Genomic DNA, 20916 nt, shown 5'->3' with positions numbered 1-20916 from the left:
GACCAGAGTTCAAAGCTAGCCAGGGCAGGAAAGTCCATGAGACTTATCTCTTAATTAGCTAGCGAAAAAGCCAGAAGTGACAGTGTCCAGGCCTTGAGTTCAAGCCTCAAGCCTGGCATTAATTAAAAAAAAAAAAAAAAAAAGAGGGCTGGGAAAGTAGCTCGTTGGTAGAGTGCTTGCCTTGCATTCATGAGGCCCTGGGTTCGATTCCTCAGCACCACATAAACAGAAAAAGCCGGAAGTGGCACTGTGGCTTAAGTGGTAGAGCTCTAGCTTTGAGCTGAAGGACAGCACCCAGGTTCAGAGTTCAGGCCCCATAACCACCAACAACCAAAAAAAAAAAAAAAAAAAAGGAAAGAGCCCAGTGCTGGTGGTTCATCCCTGTAAACCTAGGAGGCTGAGATCTGAGGATCATGGTTCAAAGCCAGCCTAGGCAGCAACGTCCGTGAGACTCATCTCCAATAAATCACTCTGAAAAAGCCAGAAGTAGAGGGTGGGAAGGTGGCTCAGTGGTAGAGCGCTTGCCAGCATGCATGAAGCCCAGGGTTTGATTCCTCAGCACCACATAAACAGAAAAAGCCTGAAGTGGCACTGTGGCTCAAGTGGTAGAGTGCCAGCCTTGAGCAAAAGAGGCTCAGGGCCATGCCCAGGCCCTGAGTTCAAGGCCCAGGACTGGCAAAAAAAGAAAAAGCTAGAAGTGGTGCTGTGGCTCAAGTGGTAGAGCACTAGCCTTGAGCACAAAAGAGGCTCAGGGATAGCACCCAGACCCCAAGTCTAGCCCCAGGGCTGGTTTAAAAAAAAAAAAAAAGGAAGAAAAGAAAAGAAAAGAAATCTTGTGTGCCTGTGTGATATCTCTTGAGACTGGCTTGCCTGGCCAAGTCCAAAGTCTGGACAGGGGACAGGAGTTGAGCACAAGGCAAGAGGGTAGGGCTGTCTCCGTTGACATAAAGAATAGGGGCCAGGGGCCCACGCACTGAATCAGCCTCAGATAGCTACTTTCTGGTTAGATGTTGATCAGAGAAGATACCAACTGGCTCTTGTGTGATTGGTGTGCTTCCCAAATGAAAGGATCAAATCTGGGCTATCACGTCCCTCCCAAACCCCCTACAGTAAGGTGCTTACTTCTCACACAGGTCTACCAGGCAGGCACTGGCCAGCTCATGTTCATGAACAAGTACCATGGGCGGAAGCTCTCTGTGCAGGGTTTCAAAGAGGCGCTTTTCCAGTTTTTCCACAATGGGCGGTACCTGCGCCGGGAGCTCCTGAGCCCTGTGCTGAAGAAGCTGGCGGAGCTCAAGGCCGTGCTGGAGCGACAGGAATCCTACCGCTTTTACTCCAGCTCCCTGCTGATCATCTACGATGGCAAGGAGTGGCCTGAAGTGGCTCTGGACTCCGATGCCGAGGACTTGGAGGATCTGTCAGAAGAATCAGCCGATGAGTCTGCCGGGGCCTATGCCTACAAGCCCATTGGCGCCAGCTCCGTGGACGTGCGCATGATCGACTTTGCACACACCACCTGCAGGCTGTTTGGCGAGGACAGCGTGGTCCACGAGGGCCAGGATGCCGGTTATATCTTTGGGCTCCAGAGCCTGATAGACATCGTCACAGAGATCAGTGAGGAGAGTGGAGAGTGAGCTTGTCGGCTTGTGGAGGACCTGAGAGACTGTGTGTCCCAGGCCCAGCTGTGCTGCGCCAGGGAGGAAGCCAGTATGGCCAGGTGGTGGTCCCTGGGGCTGGTGCGCAGTGGCCTCTGGGAGCCCCCAGCCAGCCCCAGCCCCAGCCCCAGCCACGGAGTTTTATTTATTTTAACTATTTCTTCAACATTCCACATATGATGATGCAGATACCTCTTTGTTCCCTGAGTGTAATACAGATCTAATACAGATCTTTTTGTTTATTGTATCCAGTGCTACTGTCATTTTTTTCCCACACACACATCAGCCTTCCCACGTGCTGGGACTTCCTCTTCTCTAACCCAGTAATATTCTGGATCCTGCCCCACAGTCCAGCACCTTAAGATCATCCAGAAAAAGCCATGTGCCTTCTGTGGTCTGTAGCTGGTTGAGTCTTCTAGCAACCCTATCTTAAAAGTTAACACTTGAAAGCCTTGCCTTAAGCCTGTAATCCTAGCTACTCAGGACATCCAGAGCTGAGGATCACCGTTTGAAGCCAGACAAGGCAGGAAAGTCCTTGAGACTCTTATCTCCAATAAAGGACCAGAAAACCGGAAGTGGTGCTGTGGCTCAAGTGGTAGAGTGCTCACCTTGAGCTGAAGGGCTGAGGGACAGCGCCCAGGCCCAGAGTTCAAGCCCCACGACCGACCAAAAACAAAAAATAACACTTGACACAGGTCAACTTAAGCTATGCAACTAAAGCAGAAGTTGGGTAGCAGGGGCTCTAATCCTTACGTGTGTCACGGGCAGTAGCTAATTGGCTGGACATGATGGCCAATACTGAACTGATGTTCAAGTAGCCACTCAGCTGACTGGTTGCTGCCATAGTAAAGGGGCTCATGGGGATGATACAGTGGACAGGGGTGGACTTGGCCTTACCACCTGCCAATACTCTTATCCAGTTCTGGATTCCACTAGCCTTATCCCCCACAAGGTCCAGCTAACACAACCACTGCTCTGGGCTTGGAGGGCTTCTAGAAAGAGGAAAGGCCAAAGAAGATCTTGAATTGCTGAGTCAGGTTCTAGCCGCTGTCTCTCACCTGAATCAGCTGGCATCTCCTTCCAAGGCCTCTCACTGGGCCCAGCATCAGTGCTGCTTCATCCTCTGATCCTCGTTCTCAGGCCTTCTAGTGGAGGTGTTTAGCAGGACCAGCAGCCCCTGGGATTCTTTTTTGTTGTTGTTGTCATGGGGCTTGAACTCTGGGCCTGGGCACTATCCCTGAGTTCTTCAGCTCAAGGCTAGTGCTCTACCGTTTGAGCCACAGCACCACTTGCGGTTTCCTGGTGGTTAACGAGAGAAGAGTCTCACGTACTTTCCTGCCTGTGCTGGCTTTGAACTGTGGTCCTCAGATCTCAGCCTCCTGAGTAGCTAGGATTACAAGTGTGAGCCACCTACGCCCAGTGCCCCTGAGATTCTTAGCCAAGACCCTTGGAACCTGTTCCTTGGAGTTCCCAGGAACCCACAACAAAGATATCAAAGACCAGAAGGACTAGGCTGACTGAAAAGTTGAGGAAGTCAAATCTTTTTATTGAAACATTGCTTATATGGCCCAGGCTGGCCTTAAACTCACATCTGCCTCTAAATGCTGGGATTACAGAAGTAAGTATACCACCATGCCCTGTACAAGGCATGTTCTTAAGACTTCATGATACCCCCTTCCCCAACCCAGCCACTGCCAGTACTCTTAACCTGCTCTCAGAAGAGACATCAAAAATAAGCCAATAAGCTTTTCAGTCCTCTAAAGAACAAAAGGGCTGCCGATAAGAGTGGGAAATAACCAATTCTGAATAGGCAAAGGGCCGACCCCCTGGGCAGGTTAAAGAGATGCCAATGGCTAAGGTTTGGCCAGCAGCACCACTTGTGGCTTTTTCTGCTTATGAGGTGTTGAGAAATCAAACCCAGGGCCTCCTGCATGCAAGACACAGCACTCTACCACTGAGCCATCTTCCCAGCCCTCCAGTTTCCCTTCTGATAGACTAGATCACCTGCTCCTCTGTTCTTCACTGGGTTTGTTAACAAAGCAGGAACTTGATAGGGTGTTGCGAAGCCTAAGACTTGAAAGTATTTGATCAGCAGGATCCAAAGTGACCCCTCTTCTAGCCCCCATCCTGATGGTTAGCAGGCTAGGCCCCACTTACTGCCTGGAGGCTGCAGGGACAGAGCGCGCTTTCTTTAAAGGAAGTGGTAGGATAAGGGTCATAGTGGAAGACCCGGATGGAGACAACGTGGGGGCTCAGGTGTTGAGGATCGGCTTGGAAGCCAATCACATCATCAATCCAAGGGCCTGAGGTCTGGGAAAAGCCGCGAGAGCTGGGCGCCGCGACCTCCCGCCAGGGAGGCGCTGCTGTCTATCATTCTCCGGAGGGCGGGGCGGTGCCGTCGCGGAGCGCGCACGCGCAGTAGCGTGTCACGGGTGGGGGGGGCGGGAGGGGCGGGGCGCCGCGCGGCGGGGCGGAGCTCGTGCGCGCGTGCGCGCGCGCGGCACCTCCCCAGGGCCTGGCTTAGCCAAAAAAACCAAAACAAAACCCCAGCCGCCTGTACCACCGCCGCCGCCGCTTGGCCTCCCCTGAGCCCCGGCACCCCCCTCCCGGTCCCCCCATGTACCGGGCGCTGTACGCGTTCCGCTCGGCGGAGCCCAACGCCATGGCGTTCGCGGCGGGCGAGACCTTCCTGGTGCTGGAGCGCAGCAGCGCGCACTGGTGGCTGGCGGCGCGGGCGCGCAGCGGGGAGACGGGCTACGTGCCGCCCGCCTACCTGCACCGCCTGCAGGTGAGTGTGCCCCCCAGAACCCCCACACCCCGTCCGCGGGAACGCCGCTCCCCTCCCCCACCCCGCAGCCCTCGGCCCTGGGAGGCCGAGCGGACCCTATAGGAAACACCCCCCCCCCCCACACACACACACAAGTTCCAGCATCATGGCGGGGGTAAGGGGGGGCTCCCACCCAGCCCCAAGTCCGTGCCCTTGAGGTGACAACTCGACCCCTCCTCCCCACCCCAAACTCCACGGAGACTCTTTTATTGGGGGGGAGGGGGAACCCCAGGACAACCCCCCACACACACACACCGCCTTCCCCGCTGGAGGCCTTCCATCTGAAGAGAATTCCAGGCCGAGAGACTTCAGACCAGTTACTGGAATCCCTGAGACACCCCCCCCCATCATCCACACCCCCCCCCCCAAACCTCTCCTATCTCCTTGGCCTGCTTCTGAAGATGCCACACTCTCGCCTTCCCCTCCCCCAGCCCCCACACCCTTTGAAAAACCACCACCTTTGACCATTCAGGGTTCTGTCCACCTTGCGCCCACCAGCCTGTTTCCAGACACCCAACAGGGCCTCCCCTTCCTCTCCTCCCCACCCCCCCCTGCTTTCAACACTGGAGACACAGACACCCCCCCGCCCCTATTTCCTAGATGCCCCTCCCAAAGTCCTGAAGTCTGAGTTATCTTTACCTTTCTCTGTAACTTCACCCCATCTCCTCTAAGCTCTGCCCAAGAAACAACCTTCCCCCGCGCACACACACACACACACACACACACACACACACACATTCCCTGGGGACACTTCCCTGGCATCAACCCCCCCTCCCCACCCAATTCATCCTCAAGCCTCTCCAAGGCCACAGGCTTCCTTCCTCTTGAATCTAGAAGCATCATTCTTCGCCCCAAGACTGGAACAGGGCCTGCTCCCATTTTAAGGAAGTGCGTCCTTAATCCAAGGCTCCCCCTCCCCCCCCACTGGCCTGACCATGGCCCCATTTCCTTCCTGTAAAAGGCTGCAGTCCCAGTTTCTGATTTCCAAAGCATAGTCCTGCTAACTCTTTGGGGTTTGGGGTATCTTGTCTTTAGCTGATCTATTCTGCCCACAGTGGGAAAGAAAGACCAAGACCCAGAGCCCCTCTCTAGCCTATATGCCAGAAAGTTCTGCCCATCCTAACCTTTAAGAAATGTCTAAGGGTTGGGAAGGTGGCTCAGTGGTAGAGTGCTTGTCTCGCATTTATGAGACCCTGGGTTCAATTCCTCAGCACCACATACACAGAAAAAGCTGGAAGTGCCGGGCGCTGGTGGCTCACGCCTATAATCCTAGCTACTCAGGAGGCTGAGATCTGAGGATCGCGGTTCAAAGCCAGCCCGGGCAGGAGAGACCGTGAGACTCCTATCTCCAATAAACCACCAGAAAACCGGAAGTGGCACTGTAGCTCAAGTGGTAGAGTGCTCGCCTTGAGCTGAAGAGCTGAGGGACAATGCCCAGGCCCAGAGTTCAAGCCCCACGACCAACCAAAAAAGAAAAAAGAAAAAGAAAATGTCTAGTCCGAGCCCAGCCCAGCCCAGGACAGAAATAACAGGATAAATTTGGAAATGTCATCTGGTTGTTGATAAGTGGATGGGCTTTTAGGGGCATCTTCATAAGGCCCCTTAGCCTCATCCCATGTAGAAATACTTGAAAAGTAGGGAGAGGGGCCCCCCCATACTAGGATTTCTGGGTCTTTGTGTGTCTGTGTCTGTGTGTGTGTCTCAAACTCTCTGAGATTGGGGGTCTCATCTGAATCCTGTCAGGGAATATCCTGTCTCTTCTCCTATTGGGCCTGTTGAGGTCCCAAGCAGTACCAATGGGGTTAAGTGTTTGGGGAGGGCTCTGTTGCTTGCTTTTGATTTCCTTTCCCCTACCTTTCCCCCCACCTCTCCCCCTCCCCCCAAGTCATAGGGCTGGAACTCTGGGCCTTGGCTCTATCCCTCAGCTCTTCAGCTCAAGGCAAGCACTCTACCACTTGAGCCACAGCGCCACTTCAGGTTTTCTGGCGGTTAATTGGAGATAAGAGTCTCATGGATTTTCCTTGCCTGGGTTGGCTTTGAACCGTGATCCTCAGATCTCAGCCTCTTGAGTAGCTAAGATGACAGGCATGAGCCACCAGTACCCGGTTCCAGCTTGATTTCTTTCTGGATGCTCCCTGTGTCTCATCCTGATTCATTTTCCCTCCTTCTTTCTCTCTCTCTCTCTCTCTCTCTCTCTCTCTCTCTCTCACACACACACACACACACACACAACACACATGGAGGAATTGAACTCAGGGCCTCATGCATGCTAGGCAAGTACTCTACCACTGAGCCACCTTCCCAGCACTCATCCTGACTCTATCTGGGTATTTTCTCTTCTTCCTCTGACTCTCCCACTCTTATGTCTGGCACTCATTCTGCCTGCATTCGCTTCCCCTCTGCCTGCCCTCTCTCCCAGTCTGTCTTACTCTCCGTGTGTACGTGTGTTTTTCTCTTTCTGTCCCCATCTGTCTCTTCTTTCCTTGTACCCCAGTATAATCCATGCCAGCAGGAGGGCTTTGCCAGTCTCCATACCCATCTGTCTGTCCATATCAGGAAAGCGCCTCAAACCCACTCTGGAGTAAGCTGACCTTTGATCTGAAGCTCCTGCCTGGCCCCAGTGGAGCATGGAGGACAGGGCCAAGGGCGGCTGGTCCCATGGCTGTTACCCACATGCCACTCTGTGTGAGGTAGTTTCAATCTCTGGGTTGTTGGGGATGACAGAACAGGGATCCCGATCCCTAATCAAAGACCAGGACTGGCGCTGGGAAGATGGCTCAGTGGTAGAGTGTTTGCCTTGCATGCATTGAGTCCCTGGGTTGGATTCCTCAGCACCACATATGCAGAAAAAGCTGGAAGTGGTGCTGTGGCTCAGGTGGTAGAGCACTAGCCTTGAGCTGAAGAGCTGAGGGACAGCGCCCAGGCTGGCTTCGAACCACGATCCTCAGATCTCAGCCCCAGCATCTGGCTCATGTCCTTCCTTTATCATAAACACAACTGCCTTCCAAAACAGGTCTATAAAGGTGACAGGGAAAGCGTGGGACTATAGGGTTGGCAGTAGGGATTGGGAGCAGAAGATCTCCCAGCCTATGTTTAGCTCCTGGGGCCTGCAAAGGACTCCAGCAGGTTCTGCAGTATGACCTTGGTTTTCTGAAGGACCAGTGGGACACAGAGGGACTTATTAAGGATTCCACACAGGACAGACGTCCCCTGCTTGCATCTCAATTAGGACTCTGAGCCAGGATCAGGGGTGGACTGGGAGGGGAACTCCTGGGCTGTATTTTTGCTTTTAACTGAGAGGCCCTGGTATGTGTAAAATGGTGTCATGGGAGGGGCCGGCTTATGTTCTTGCTCTCTTGAGTGATGCAATGTGAGAATCTCATTCTCTCTCTCTCCGTGTTTGTGTGTGTGTGTGTGTATGTGTGTGTGTGTATATGTATCATTTAATTTATTGCATGGTCATGGGTCTTTCTCTCGCTCTCTCTCTCTTTTCTTTTCTTTTTTTGGCCAATCCTAGGGCTTGAACTCAGGGCCTAGGCACTGTCTCTGAGCTTTTTTTTTTGGTCGGTCATGGGGCTTGAACTCTGGACCTGGCGCTGTCCCTCAGCTCTTCAGCTCAAGGCTAGTGCTCTACCACCTGAGCCACTTCCAGCTTTTCCTGCTTATGTGGTGCTGAGGAATCGAACCCAGGGCCTCATGCATGCCAGGCAAGCACTCTACCACTGAGCCACCTTCCCAGCCCCATCCCTGAGCTTCTTTTGCTCAAGTCTAGCCCTCTACCACTTGAGCCACAGCGTCACTTCCGGCTTTTTCCACATTATGTGGTACTGAGGAATCGAACCCAGGGCTTCAGGCATGCTAGGCAAGCACTCTACCACTAAGCCACTTTCCCAGCCCCTTGTTCTGTAACTGCTATTCCCAATTTGGCCCTATGTGCTCCTCTCCAGCATTCCTGGATTTAGCTTAGTGGTCCTCTGCCTGGCGCCAGCTTGAGCTAGTGCTGGATTGAGTACCCCTTACTTGGTCCTCAGATCTCACTGCTCTCTTCCCCTTCCCACCCAGGGCGTGGAACAGGATATTCTCCAAGCCATTGACCGAGCCATTGAGGCTGTACACAATACAGCCATGCGGGATGGTGGCAAATACAGCCTGGAGCAGCGCGGAGTCCTCCAGTGAGTGGCATCTGCCAGCGAGCATAGTGGGGTGAGGTCTTTTCAGTGGGGACCAGAGATGTGTAGTGGCAATACTGGGGTGCCAGAATGGGGTGGGGCTTGGGGAAGATGGGAATGAGAAGCATGTGGGGGAGGGGGGGCAGGATCCCAGCATCCTGCAGAGGCCATGGGATGGATGACTTGGGGACTTTTTATTTTTTCCTTTTTGGTCAGTTGTGGGGCTTGAACTCAGGGCCTGGGTGCTGTCCCTGAGCCTCCTTGTGTTCCAGGCTAGCGCTCTATCACTTGAGCTACAGCTCCACTTCTAGTTTTCTGGTGGTTCATTGGAGATCAGAGTCTCATGGGAGCTGGGAAGGTGCCTGGCACTCAGGAAGCCCTCGATTCAATTCCTCAGTACACATACACAGAAAAAGCCAGAAGTGGCGCTGTGGCACAAGTGGTAGAGTGCTGGCCTTGAGCAAAAGAAGCGCAGGGACAGTGCTCTGGCTCTAAGTTCCAGCCCAAAGACTGGCCAAAAAAAAAGTCTCTTGGACTTTCCTGCCTGGTCTGGCTTTGAACCTCGATCCTCAGATTTCAGCCTTCTGAGTAGATAGAATTACAGGTATGGAGCTGGGCACTGGTAGCTCACACCTGTCATCCTAGCTACTCAGGAGGCTGAGATCTGAGGATTGTGATTCAAAGCCAGCCCAGGCAGGAAAGTCTGTGTAACTCTTACCTCCAAACAACCACCAGAAAACCAGAAGTGGCGCTGTAGCACAAGTGGTAGAGCGCTCACCTTGAGCTGAAGAGCGGAGGGACAGCGCCCAGGCCCAGAGTTCAAGCCTCATGACTGACAAAAAAAGAAAGAAAAAGAAAAAAAAAAGAATTACAGGCATGGGCCATCAGCACCTTGCTTCCTTTAGCTTTTTCACTTAAAGTTGGTGCTTTACCACTTGAGCCATAATCCACTTCTAGGTAGTGTGTGTGTGTGTGTGTGTGTGTGTGTGTGTGTGTGTGTGTGTGTGTGTGTGTGTGTGTGTGTGTGTGTGTGTGTGTGTGTGTGTGTGTGTGTGTGTGTGTGTGTGTGTGTGTGTGTGTGTGTGTGTGTGTGTGTGTGTGAATCCTGGGGCTTGAACTCAGGGCCTGGGCACTACTCCTGAGCTCTTTTTACTCAAGACTAGTTCTCTACCACTTGAGCCACAGCTCTCCTCTGGCTTTTTTTTTTTTTTTTTTTTTTTGCTTGTTCATGGGAGATAAGAGTCTTACTAACTTTCCTGCCAAGGCTGGCTTCAAACTGTGATCCTCAGCTCTCAGCCTCCTGAGTAGCTAGGATGACAGGTGTGAGCACCTGATGAAAGTGCCCTCTTAATACTGTCCCTGTCCCTCCATCAGGAAACTGATCCACCACCGCAAGGAGACCCTGTCTCGAAGGGGCCCCTCCGTCTCCAGTGCTGCTGTTATGACCTCATCCACCAGTGACCATCATTTGGATGCTGCTGTTGCTAGGCAACCCAATGGAGTGTGTCGAACTGGGTTTGAACGGCAGCATAGCCTGCCTAGTTCTGAGCATCTTGGGCCTGATGGAAGCCTGTACCAGGTGCGTGGGGAGGAGGTGGGTGGGATTGAAGGCTTCATCCAGAGGCCCAATGGTCTACTCAAGTTAGTGATGCAGCCAGAGACATAGCTCTGCCTATACCCAAGGCTCAGCACCTCAGACAGTGTGGCCTGTCCCCAAAGATCCCTCCTATTTTATTTTGTCAGTCCTGGGGCTTGAACCCCTGGCCTGGGCACTATCTTTGAGCTTCTTTTGCTCAAGGCTAGCATTCTACCACTTGAGCCACAACGCTACTTCCAGCTTTTTCTGTGTATGTGGTACTGAGGAATCGAACCCAGGGCTTTGTGTATGCTAGGTGAGCACTCTGTCACTAAGCCACATTCTCAACCCCTCCCCCCTTTTATTTTTGTCAGTTGTGGGGCTTGAACTCTGGGCCTGGGTGCTGACCCTGAACTCTTCAGCTTTTATTCAAGGATATGGCTCTACGTGTACCACTTGAGCCATAGCTTCCTTTCTGGTTTTTTGTTTTGTGCGTGCGTGCGTGCGTGCGTGTGTGTGTGTGTTTCATGGGAAATGAAATCTCACAGACTTTCCTGCCCGGGCAGCTTTGAACCACAGAGCCTCAGCCTCCTGAGTAGCTAGGATGACATGCATGAGCCACCAGTGCCCGACCCCAAACCCCTTCTGTCTCCCCAGATCCCACCCCAGCCTCGTCGAGCGGCGCCTACCACTCCACCTCCCCCAGTGAAGCGCCGAGACCGTGATGCCCTGGTGGTTTCTGGGAGTGGTAAGTGGGGGTTGAGGGAAATGGAGGTGTGAGGGCACCCTAGACTTGGAATCCTTGCTTGCTGGCAGATTGGGGGAGGGGGAGAGCTTTCAAGATAGGCTTGTGTCCCATGTTGGGAGTGGAGGAGGCTCTGAGCTCATTGAGGAGACAGGGCCTGGCACAAGATGGAGCCTTGTAACTGGTACTGTGCCAAGGTGATGGGGGGCTGGGTGGCAGGGTGCGGGGAGCAGAGCCCATTCCAACATAACTTCTATTCTCTGCTCACAGGCAGCCGCCACGCTGGGCCCTCCGTGGGCAGTTCTACATGCAGTGGTTCCTCAGTCAGTAGTACCTCCCTGGACACACTGTATACCGGCTCTAGCCCCTCGGAGCTAGGCCCCAGCTGCTCGCCCACACCTCCCCCCGTGCCTCTTCGGAGTACCCACACCACTATCTCCCAACCCCAGCCCCCGAAGCCTCCAAGCCCCGAACCCCCTGCCGAGGAGGTGGCTGCCGATCCAACCCCAGCTCCTGATGATCTGGAGGCCCTGAGCTCCCTGAACTTGGGGACCACGGAGGAGAAGACAGTGGCGGAGACCACAGTGCCCAGAACCATTGGGGCAGAGCTGATGGAGCTGGTGCGGAGAAACACCGGGCTGAGCCACGAGTTATGTCGCGTGGCCATCGGCGTCGTCGTGGGTCACATCCAGGCCTCGGTGCCAGCCAGCTCACCCATCATGGAGCAGATTCTCCTCTCGCTGGTAGAGGGAAAGGTGAGGGAGAATGAACGGAAGGGCCAAGAACCTCCCCGACCCTCAGGGTGAACCCCTAGCCCTGCGGGGCTCCCGGCCTCCACGCCTCTACCTAGCCTGTGCCTGACAGGTAATTGTTGAGCCCTAAACTCTAGGCTTCCGCTGTGCTGGCTACCTGGGGAGAAATTTCAGCCCATCTAAGAAGGGGAAAGGGCGGGGCTGGGAATGTAACGGTAGAGTGCTTCCCTTGCAAGCAGGAAGCCCTGGGTTCGATTCCTCCGTATCATATAACTAGAAAAAGTCAGAAATGGTGCTGTGGCTCAAGTGGTAGAGTGCTAGCCTTGAGCAAAAGAAGCTCAGGGGATAGTGCCAAAGCCCTGAGTTCAAGCCCCAGGATTGACAAAAAGGGGGGGAGGGAGAAAGAGTTCCAGGCAAAGGCACAGCCTAGATCCATCTCAGGAGGTAGGACAAGAGCTTGGCTCAAGGACCCTGCCATTGCTGAAACACAGAGAGTGAATCAGGAGTCTCACGCCTGTCATCCCGGCTACTCAGGAGGCTGAGATTTGAGGATCATGGTTCGAGGCCAACCTGGGCAAGAAAAGTCCTTGAGATTCTTTATCTCCAATGAACCACCAGAAAACTGAAAGTGGAGCCGTGGCTCAAAATGGTAGAGCTCTGGCCTAGGGGAAAAAGAGCTCAGAGACAGTGCCCAGACCCCAAGTTCAAGCCCCACAAGAACAAAAAGCAGCAGCAGCATCAGGAGCAGGTTATATAGGAGTTGAGACTTGGCAGTGGTAGCAAGTGAGGGAGGGGTAAGAGAAGCCTCCTGTAGTTTGGAATGTGGGGGGGAGGGGATGTGGAGACAGGGCGAGTCTGAAGACTGACTATAGAGACAAAATAGACTCAGGGTATGGATGAGCACGATGCCTTTATGGCCTTGGCAGCGGAGAGAAATGCATTATGGGAAACTTATGATTAAAGGCTGCAGGGCCTCACCAGGGTTCAGGAATTGCGTGAGGTGTTTCCTTAGGGCTCCCACGAGGGTTCTGATTGGAAGGTGGAGGAAGGTAGACCAATGGCATACCCGTACTGGCCATGCTAGCCAATGCTTGTTCAGCAAGGCTTAAGGAAAATGCGGGAGGTGGGTCTATAAGAGGCCCGGTGCCACTTTGTGTGGAATTGGGAGTATGGGGGTCTCACAGTCACATTCAGGAAGTTGAGTCGGTACCCTCATCTAGGACTGAGACGAGAGCAAATAGTTGAGAATCCAAACCCCCCACCCCCCAGATGTCCTAGGAGGTCATCCAGACAAGTTGAAGCTGGGTGCTGATGGTGCTGATGGCTCATGCCTGTCATTCTAGCCTCTCAGGAGGCTGAGACCTGAGGTTCATAGTTCAAAGCCAGCCCAGCTAGGAAAGTCCGTGAGACTTTCTAATTAACCACCCAGGGTGGCAGCATGGGATGCTGGGGAGAGTTAAAAGCCAAATGCTGGTAGTTCATAGTCCATGCCTGTCATCCTAGCTACTCAGGAGGCTTTGATCTGAGGATTGAGGTTCAAAGCCAGCCGGGCCAGGAAAAGTTCCTGAGACTCTTATCTCCAACAAACCACTCAGAAAACCGGAAGTGGCGCTGGGGCTCAAGTGGTAGAGCGCTGGCCTTGGGCTGAAGAGCTGAGAGACAGCACCCAGGCCCTGAGTTCAAGCCCCACAACCAACAAAAAAATGCTGATGGGCAGGAAGTGTCCTGAGCTGTGTCTTATTCTCTCTTCCCAGGACCTGAGCACGGCCCTGCCCTCTGGGCAGGTCTGCCATGACCAGCAGAGGCTGGAGGTGATCTTTGCAGATCTGGCTCGGAGGAAAGATGACGCGCAGCAACGCAGCTGGGCTCTGTATGAGGATGAAGGTGTCATTCGCTGCTATCTGGAGGAGCTGCTTCACATTCTGGTGCGGGATGGGGGTTCCCCCCCCCAGCCTGTAGAGCAACCATCTCCACCCTACCCCATCCACCTTTCACACTGAGATTCTGGGCTGGGAAGGTGGCTCAGTGGTCAAGAGCTTGCCTGGAATGCATGAGGCCCCTGGGTTCGATTCCTCAGCACCACAGAAGCAGAAAAAGCTGGAAGTGGCGCTGTGGCTCAAGTGGTAGAGCGCTAGCCTTGAGCTGAAGAGCTGAGGGACAGCGCCCAGGCCCAGAGTTCAGGCACCACAACCGACAAAAACAAAAAACAAAACAAAAAAAACATTGGGATTCTGTGCTTCTTTTTTTGGCCAGTCCTGGGGCTTGAACTGAGGGCCTGGGCACTATCCCTGAGCTGCTTTCTGCTTAAGGCTAGCGCTCTACCACTTTGAGCCACAGCCCAGCTTCCACATTTTGAGTGGTTCATTGGAGATAAAGAGTCTCACAGACTTTCCAATCTGGGGCTGGCTTGGAACCCCGATCCTCAGATCTCAGCCTCTTGAGGAGCTACGATTACAGGCGTGAGCCACCAACACCTGGCAATTTTCCTCCTCTTCCCTTACAGACTGACGCCGACCCTGAAGTTTGCAAGAAAATGTGCAAGAAGAATGAGTTCGAGTCCGTCCTGGCCTTGGTGGCCTATTACCAAATGGTATATGCAAGCCGGGGGTGAGAGGGTGTGGAGGGGAGGGTTGAATGGGGGGGGGGATCCGCAGCCACACCCGCACCCCCTCCTGGACCCTGAGCACACACAAGATCCTCTGCCAGGAACACCGAACATCACTGCGGCTGCTGCTTCTCAAGTGCTTTGGCGCCATGTGTAGCCTGGATGCGGCCATCATCTCCACGCTGGTGTCATCTGTGCTGCCCGTGGAGTTGGCACGGGACATGCAGACGGACACACAGGGTGAGGTCAGGGGTGGGGGTGGGGTGTTAAGGAGCTTCCTAGCATCTCAGGATGGGGGGGGGGAGCTCCATCATTTGCAGGGTTCCTGCCATCTTTGGGGAGTACTGATTGCCTGTCTTCCCTTTCCTCTCCCCCTACCCCCTCTAGACCACCAGAAGCTCTGCTACTCGGCCCTCATCCTCGCCATGGTCTTCTCCATGGGAGAGCCAGTGCCCTACGCACACTACGGTAAGAATGATGTGTGACTGCCGGGCGCTGGAGGCTCACCCCTGTCATCCTAGCTATTCAGGAGGCTGAGATCTGAGGATCATGGTTCAAAGCCAACCCCCAGGCAGGAAAGTCCATGAGACTGTTATCTCCAATAAGCTACTCAGGGGCTGAGGAGGTGGCTCAGTGGTAGAGTGCTTGCCTTGCATGCATGAGGCCCTGGGTTCAATTCTTCAGCATCACATAAGCAGAAAAAAGCTGGAAGTGGCACTGTGGCTCAAGTGGTAGAGTGCTCGCCTTGAGCTGAAGAGCTGAGGGACAGCGCCCAGGCCCAGAGTTCAGGCCCCAGGACTGTCAAAAAGAAATACCGGAAGTGGCGCTGTGGCTGAAAGTGGTAGAATGCTAACCTTGAGCACAAAAGCTCAGGATTCAAGTCCTAGGATGAGCCCCTCCCTCTCCTCCAAAATAAAAGCATCCACACTACTGACTGGCTGATCCTGGGTCCCAGAGGTGTAGGGTCTATGACCCAGAGAGCTGAAGATCTGCTAACCAGTGCTTCTGGTAGGACTAGGTTGTCTCTAAGGCTCACTGGAACTCCAGAGGATGGGTGATACGGCAAGGAAGAGACAGACATCTGTGTGCCTCTGTTCTAGAACATCTGGGCACCCCTTTCGCCCAGTTCCTCCTGAGTATTGTTGAGGATGGGCTGCCTTTGGACACCACCGAGCAACTGCCGGACCTCTGCGTGAACCTACTTTTGGCTCTCAACCTGCACCTGCCAGGTGGGAAGGAAACCCCCAACTGGAGGGTGACAGAGCCACAGGAAGGGGCTGGGAAGGTGGCTCAGTGGTAGAGTGCTTGCCTAGCACCCAGGAAGCCCTGGGTTCGATTCCTCAGTACCATATACACAGAAAAAGCCGGAAGTGGCGCTGTGGCTCAAGTGGTAGAGTGCTGGCCTTGAGCAAAAGTTAGGGACAGTATCTAGGCCCTGAGTTTAAGCCCCAGAACTGGCCAAAAAAAAAAAGCTGGGGCCTATAAGTGGCTCATGCCTATAATCCTAGCTACTCAGGAGGCTGAGATCTGCGGATGGAGATTCAAAACCAGCCCGGGCAGGGAGGTCCATGAGACTCTTATCTCCAGTAAACCACCAGAAAACTGGAAGTGGCACTGTGGCTCAAGTGGCAGAGCACTCACCTTGAGCTGAAGAGCTCAGGGACAGCGCCCAGGCCCAGAGTTCAAGCCCCAGGACTGACCAAAAAAACAAAAACAAAACATGGGGAGCTTTCCAGGCTCCATCCATACCTATGCTTGTGATTTCTTCTTCAGCACCTGACCAGAATGTCATCATGGCCGCCCTGAGCACACACTCGAATGTCAAGATCTTCTCTGAAAAGCTGCTCTTGCTTGTGAACAGAGGGGGTAAGGACCCAGGAACCTGTTGCAGCCATTTTTTTTTTACTCGGTCCTCACTTCCTCCCCTCCTCACACCCTCATTCACTCATCTAACCCACTGGGGTGACCTGGGAACCTCAGCAAAGACATCCCCTGACCCTTGTGATCTCCTGCCCTCTAGATGACCCCGTTCGCATCTTCAAACACGAGCCCCAGCCACCCCACTCTGTCCTCAAGTTCCTGCAGGACGTGTTCAGCAGCACTTCCACGGCCACCATTTTCTACCACACAGATATGATGGCTCTCATCGAAATCACTGTTCGCCACATCGCTGACCTGTCACCAGGAGACAAGGTGCCTGGAAGTTGCCACCAAAGCAATGGTCACTGAGTGGAAATGGAACTCAAATTTGAGGGGTGGAGTGGGGACATAATACTCGGTGGAGATGAAGGCTGAGGTTGAAGCCAGGTTAAGTGTGAGATGATACTCAGAAGCCAGGACCAGGCTGGGAAGGTGGCTTAGTGGTAGAGTGCTCGCCTAGCATGCAGGAAGCCCTGGGTTCCATTCCACAGTACCACATAACACAGAAAAAGACAGAAGTGGCGCTGTGACTCAAGTGGTAGAGTGCTAGCCTTGAGCAAAAGAAGCTCAGAGACAATGCCCAGGCCCTAAATTCAAGTCCCAGGTCTGGCAGAAAAGAAAAAAAAAGATGGGGCACCAGTGGCTCATGCCTGTAATCCTAGCTACTCAGGAGGCTGAGATCTGTGGATTTGAGATTTGAAGCCAGGCAGAGCAGAAAAGACTGTGAGATTCCAACAAACCACCAAAAGGCTGGTAGTACAGCTATGGCTCAAGTGGTAGAGAGCTAGACTTGAGCAAATAAAGCCAAGTGAGACTGTAAAGCCCTGAGTTCAAGCCCCAGATAGGAAGAGAAAGAGAGACAGAAAGAGAAACAGACAACAGAAAATGTATTGAGGAAGAGAATAGGCTACTAGAGGAGACAAGTAGGTAAGGCAGAAGTTGGTCATATCCATCCACACAGGACCCAGAGCAGTTCTTATTCTAGTAGGAACAGGTAGAATGTAACTGCAAGAGTGAAAAACAGGGGCTGGGAATGTGGCTTAGTGGTAGAGTGCTTGCCCAGCAAGCATGAAGCCCTGGGTTCGGTTCCTCAGTACCACATAAACAGAAAAAGCTATCCAGGCACCGATGGCTCACACCTCTAATCCTAGCTACTAAGGAGGCTGAGATCTGAAGATCATGGTTCAAAGCCAGCTAGAGCAGGAAAGTCCCTGAGACTATTATCTCCAATAAACCAGGAGAAAACCAGAAGTAGCTCTGTGGCTCAAGTGGTAGAGGGTTCGCTTTGAGCTGAAGAACTGAGAGACAGCGCCCAGGCCCAGAGTTCAGGCCTGACGGCCAACAAAAAAAGAAAAAAAACCCTTTGTTTTTCTTTTTTTTTGGCCAGTCCTGGGGCTTGAGCTCAGGGCCTTAGGTGCTGTCCCTCAGCTCTTCAGCTCAAGGCTAGCGCTCTACCACTTGAGCCACAGCACCACTTCTGGCTTTTTTCCGTTTGTGTGGTGCTAAGGAATCAAACCCAGGGTCTCATGCATGTGAGGCAAGCACTCTACCACTGAGCCACCTTCCCAGCCCAGGAGTTTCTGAAAGATTGCTTTTGTTTCCTCTATGAAGCACCATGCTAGCTGGCCAAGCAAAAGAGGCTCAGTAGTCCTGAAAACAGTGGACATGGCAGAGACCTCTGGGAGGCCCCAGTTGAGGACTGGGATAATGACTGAAGTCCACACATTAGGACTTAGATGGGTGATGTTGCCCGAAGGAGTGGATAGACAGGCCCCACCTCTAAAGAATTTCCAGGACTTCCCTTGATAGAGCCACGTCTGGGACTCTATCTGGCTGTAGAGAATTGTTTGTTTGTGCCAGTCCTGGGCTTGAACTCAGGGCCAGTTTTTTTTGTTTTTGTTTTTTTGTTTTTTGTCGGTCATGGGGCTTGAACTCTGGACCACTTGAGCCACTGTGCCACTTCTGGTTTTCTGAGTGGTTTGTTGGAGATAAGAGTCTCAGGAACTTTCCTGCCTGGTCTGGCTTTGAACTGTGATCCTCAGATCTCAGCCTCCTGAATAGCTAGGATTACAGCATGAGCCACCGCCACCGGCTCAGCTTTTTTTTTTTTTTAAACCCCTCCCCCTTTTTTTCTTTGGTCATTTGTGGGGCTTGAACTCAGGACTTGGGTGCTGACCCTGAGCTCTTTTGCTCATCTAGTATTATACCACTTTGAGCCATAGCGCCACTTCCGGTTTTCTGGTGATTAGTTGGAGGTAAAGAGTATCATAGACTTTTCTGCTTGGGCTGGCTTTGAACCCAGATTCTCAGATCTCAGCCTCCTGAGCAGCTAGGATGACAGGTGTGAGCCACCAGCACTCAGCTCATTCATTCATTACTTTTTTTTTTTTCTTTTTTTAATGCTAGTCCTGGGGCTTGAATTCAAGGGGTCGGTACTGTCCCTGAGTTTCTTTTGTTGTTGTTGTTGGTTGTGGGACCTGAACTCTGGGCCTGGGCGCTGTCCCTGAGCTCTTCATCTCAAGGCTAGCACTCTACCATTGAACCACAGTGCCACTTCTGGCTTTTTCTGCTTATGTGCGGCTGAGGAATTGAACCCAGGGCCTCATGCATGCAAAACAAGCACTGTACCACTGAGCCAGCTTCCTAGCCCCATCTCTGAATTTCATTTTGCTCAAGGCTAGTACTCTACCACCACTTGAGCTTTTTTCCTGTGTGTGTGCTACTGAGGAATCGAACCCAGGGCTTCATGCATGCTAGGCAAGCACTCTACCCCTAAGCCACAATCCCAGCCCCCATAGAACACCTCCTGAAGGCCATTTCTGCATCAGGTGCTAGGGACGCAGTACAGTTATTCAAGTTGTGTGTGCTGGTCCTTAACCCTGGGGTCCATGGGGCAGCCGTGGCTGGGTGGAGGCTTCCCTGAGCCCCCCTGCTCTTCCCACAGCTGCGCATGGAGTACTTGTCCCTGATGTATGCTGTGGTCCGCTCCACACCCTACCTGCAGCACCGCCATCGGCTGCCTGACCTGCAGGCCACGCTCCGGCGCATCCTATTGGAGGAGGAAGTTTCACCCCAGTGCCAGATGGACCGCATGATTGTCCGAGAGATGTGCAAAGAATTCCCAGTGCTGGGAGAAGCCCCCAGCTAGCATTTCCCTTTTTTTCTCCCTTCCCTGTAGCCCTGGTCAGGGTTACAGGGGACTTCAAGGAGGGGGGTTTACCCTAAGATCATTTTGCACTGGCATTAGGAGTGGATAAAGAAGCAGAAGGACCTGAGCAAGAGCTCACCCCCCACTCCCACTTCGCACACTTGAAGCGGAACATAATGATGCACGGGGCCAAATGTAGGATTGGGGACCAAGGTGTGGGAGCTCTACTGGGACGGAAGAAATGTGCAAGCTGAAGTTCAATTCCCCGCCTCTTCAGCATGCCACCCCGCCCCCACCCCCTGTACCCACGTGCACACTCAAAGTCCTGCTATTGCTCCAGGCTGGGCCAGAGTTCCTCACCCTTTATCCTGCCTGCTCTGAGTCCTGGCGTCAGCAGAGCCGTGCCCTTGGGGCGGAGGGAGAAGCCCCTCCCACCAGCTCTTTGCCTTAGCTTTGCAGTGAGTTTGTTGCTCATGTGCAGCCCTGTCTCTGTACCCTTTCTCCCCCCCTCCCCTAATAAGGATCTGTGTCCACCCCACTCACCCACCCACCCTACTGCTTTCAACCCCCCAGAGGCCTTGGCCAACCCTGCTACTTGCCAAGCAGGATTCTTGGAAACAGTCCATCCAGCCTGAAACCTCATGAAACGGGACGATGGCACCAAGAATGAAAACAAATGAATCTTATTTTCTCTGTTTCAAAAAAAAAATGCAGACCGAAAAGCCATGTGTATTTTCCTATGTGCTGCAGCTCATCTTTGGAAATAAATTACAGTCATCTGGAAATGGGATTCTCTGGATGATCCTGGAGGGCGGGACAGTGGAAGCGTAGGGGTGCTGGGGGGCCCCAGCTGCTAAGAGCTCAATAACTCTAGTATGCACTGACTTCAGCCTGGTGGGTGATGGACTCTGACAGGCCTGGATCTCTCTCTCTCCATCCCCACAGGGTTGGTTCCAGCCGTTCTACTCTGATCTCTCTTTTCCCAGAGAGCCATAGTCAATACCCACTGTAGCCAGGCGCCAGTGGCTCACAACTGTAATCCTAGCTACTTTCGGAGGCTGAGATCTGAGGATCGCAGTTCAGAGCCAGCCCTGGTAGGAGAGTCTGTGAGACACTTATCTCCAATAAACCACTAGAAAATTGGAAATGGTGCTGTGGCTCTAAGTGCTCTCCTTGAGCTGAAGAGCTGAGGGACAGCGCCCAGGCCCAGAGTTCAGGCCCCACAACCAACAAAACCAAAAAATATCCCCTGTAGTCAACTTATGAGGAGCATCTCCAGGCTTTATTCACATCTTCCTTTTTCTTTCTTTCATCCCTCCCTCCCTTTCCTTTCCTTTCTTTTTTTGGCCAGTCATGGGCCTGAACTCTGGGCCTGGGTACTGTACCTGAGCTCTTCAGCTCAAAGTGAGTGCTCTATCATTTGAGTTACAGTGCCACTACCAGCTTTTTCTGCTTATGTGGTGCTGAGGAGTCGAACCAAGGGCTTCATGCATGCTAGGCAAGCACTCTACCACTGAGC

At 53.2% G+C, this 20916-nt stretch overlaps 2 protein-coding genes across 2 annotated transcripts in view; both read left to right on the top strand.

The window, feature by feature from the left end:
• Ip6k2 (inositol hexakisphosphate kinase 2) overlaps positions 1 to 1902 on the top strand; it is a 29841-nt gene extending 27939 nt beyond the window's left edge. Inside the window, exon 6 of the mRNA XM_070017718.1 lies at positions 1134 to 1902. Coding sequence (XP_069873819.1) covers positions 1134 to 1634 — 501 coding nt within the window. The 3' untranslated portion in view covers positions 1635 to 1902. The remainder of the gene's footprint in view (positions 1 to 1133) is intronic.
• A 2260-nt stretch (positions 1903 to 4162) lies between these two features.
• Positions 4163 to 20182, top strand: Nckipsd (NCK interacting protein with SH3 domain). Its single transcript, XM_070017717.1, has 13 exons — positions 4163 to 4443; positions 8545 to 8654; positions 10026 to 10230; positions 10885 to 10975; positions 11243 to 11727; positions 13479 to 13649; positions 14228 to 14314; positions 14431 to 14569; positions 14717 to 14797; positions 15430 to 15558; positions 16103 to 16195; positions 16350 to 16522; positions 19194 to 20182. The coding sequence occupies exons 1-13, from the start codon at positions 4273 to 4275 to the stop codon at positions 19395 to 19397; spliced, it is 2139 nt and encodes a 712-aa protein (XP_069873818.1). The 5' UTR covers positions 4163 to 4272; the 3' UTR covers positions 19398 to 20182.
• Positions 20183 to 20916: the final 734 nt, after the last annotated feature.

The sequence above is a fragment of the Dipodomys merriami genome, unplaced genomic scaffold (assembly GCF_024711535.1).
Source record: "Dipodomys merriami isolate MVZ:Mamm:240054 unplaced genomic scaffold, mDipMer1.0.p SCAF_125, whole genome shotgun sequence".
In the NCBI taxonomy this organism is placed as follows: domain Eukaryota; kingdom Metazoa; phylum Chordata; class Mammalia; order Rodentia; family Heteromyidae; genus Dipodomys; species Dipodomys merriami.
This window is presented reverse-complemented; position numbering and strand designations above follow the sequence as displayed.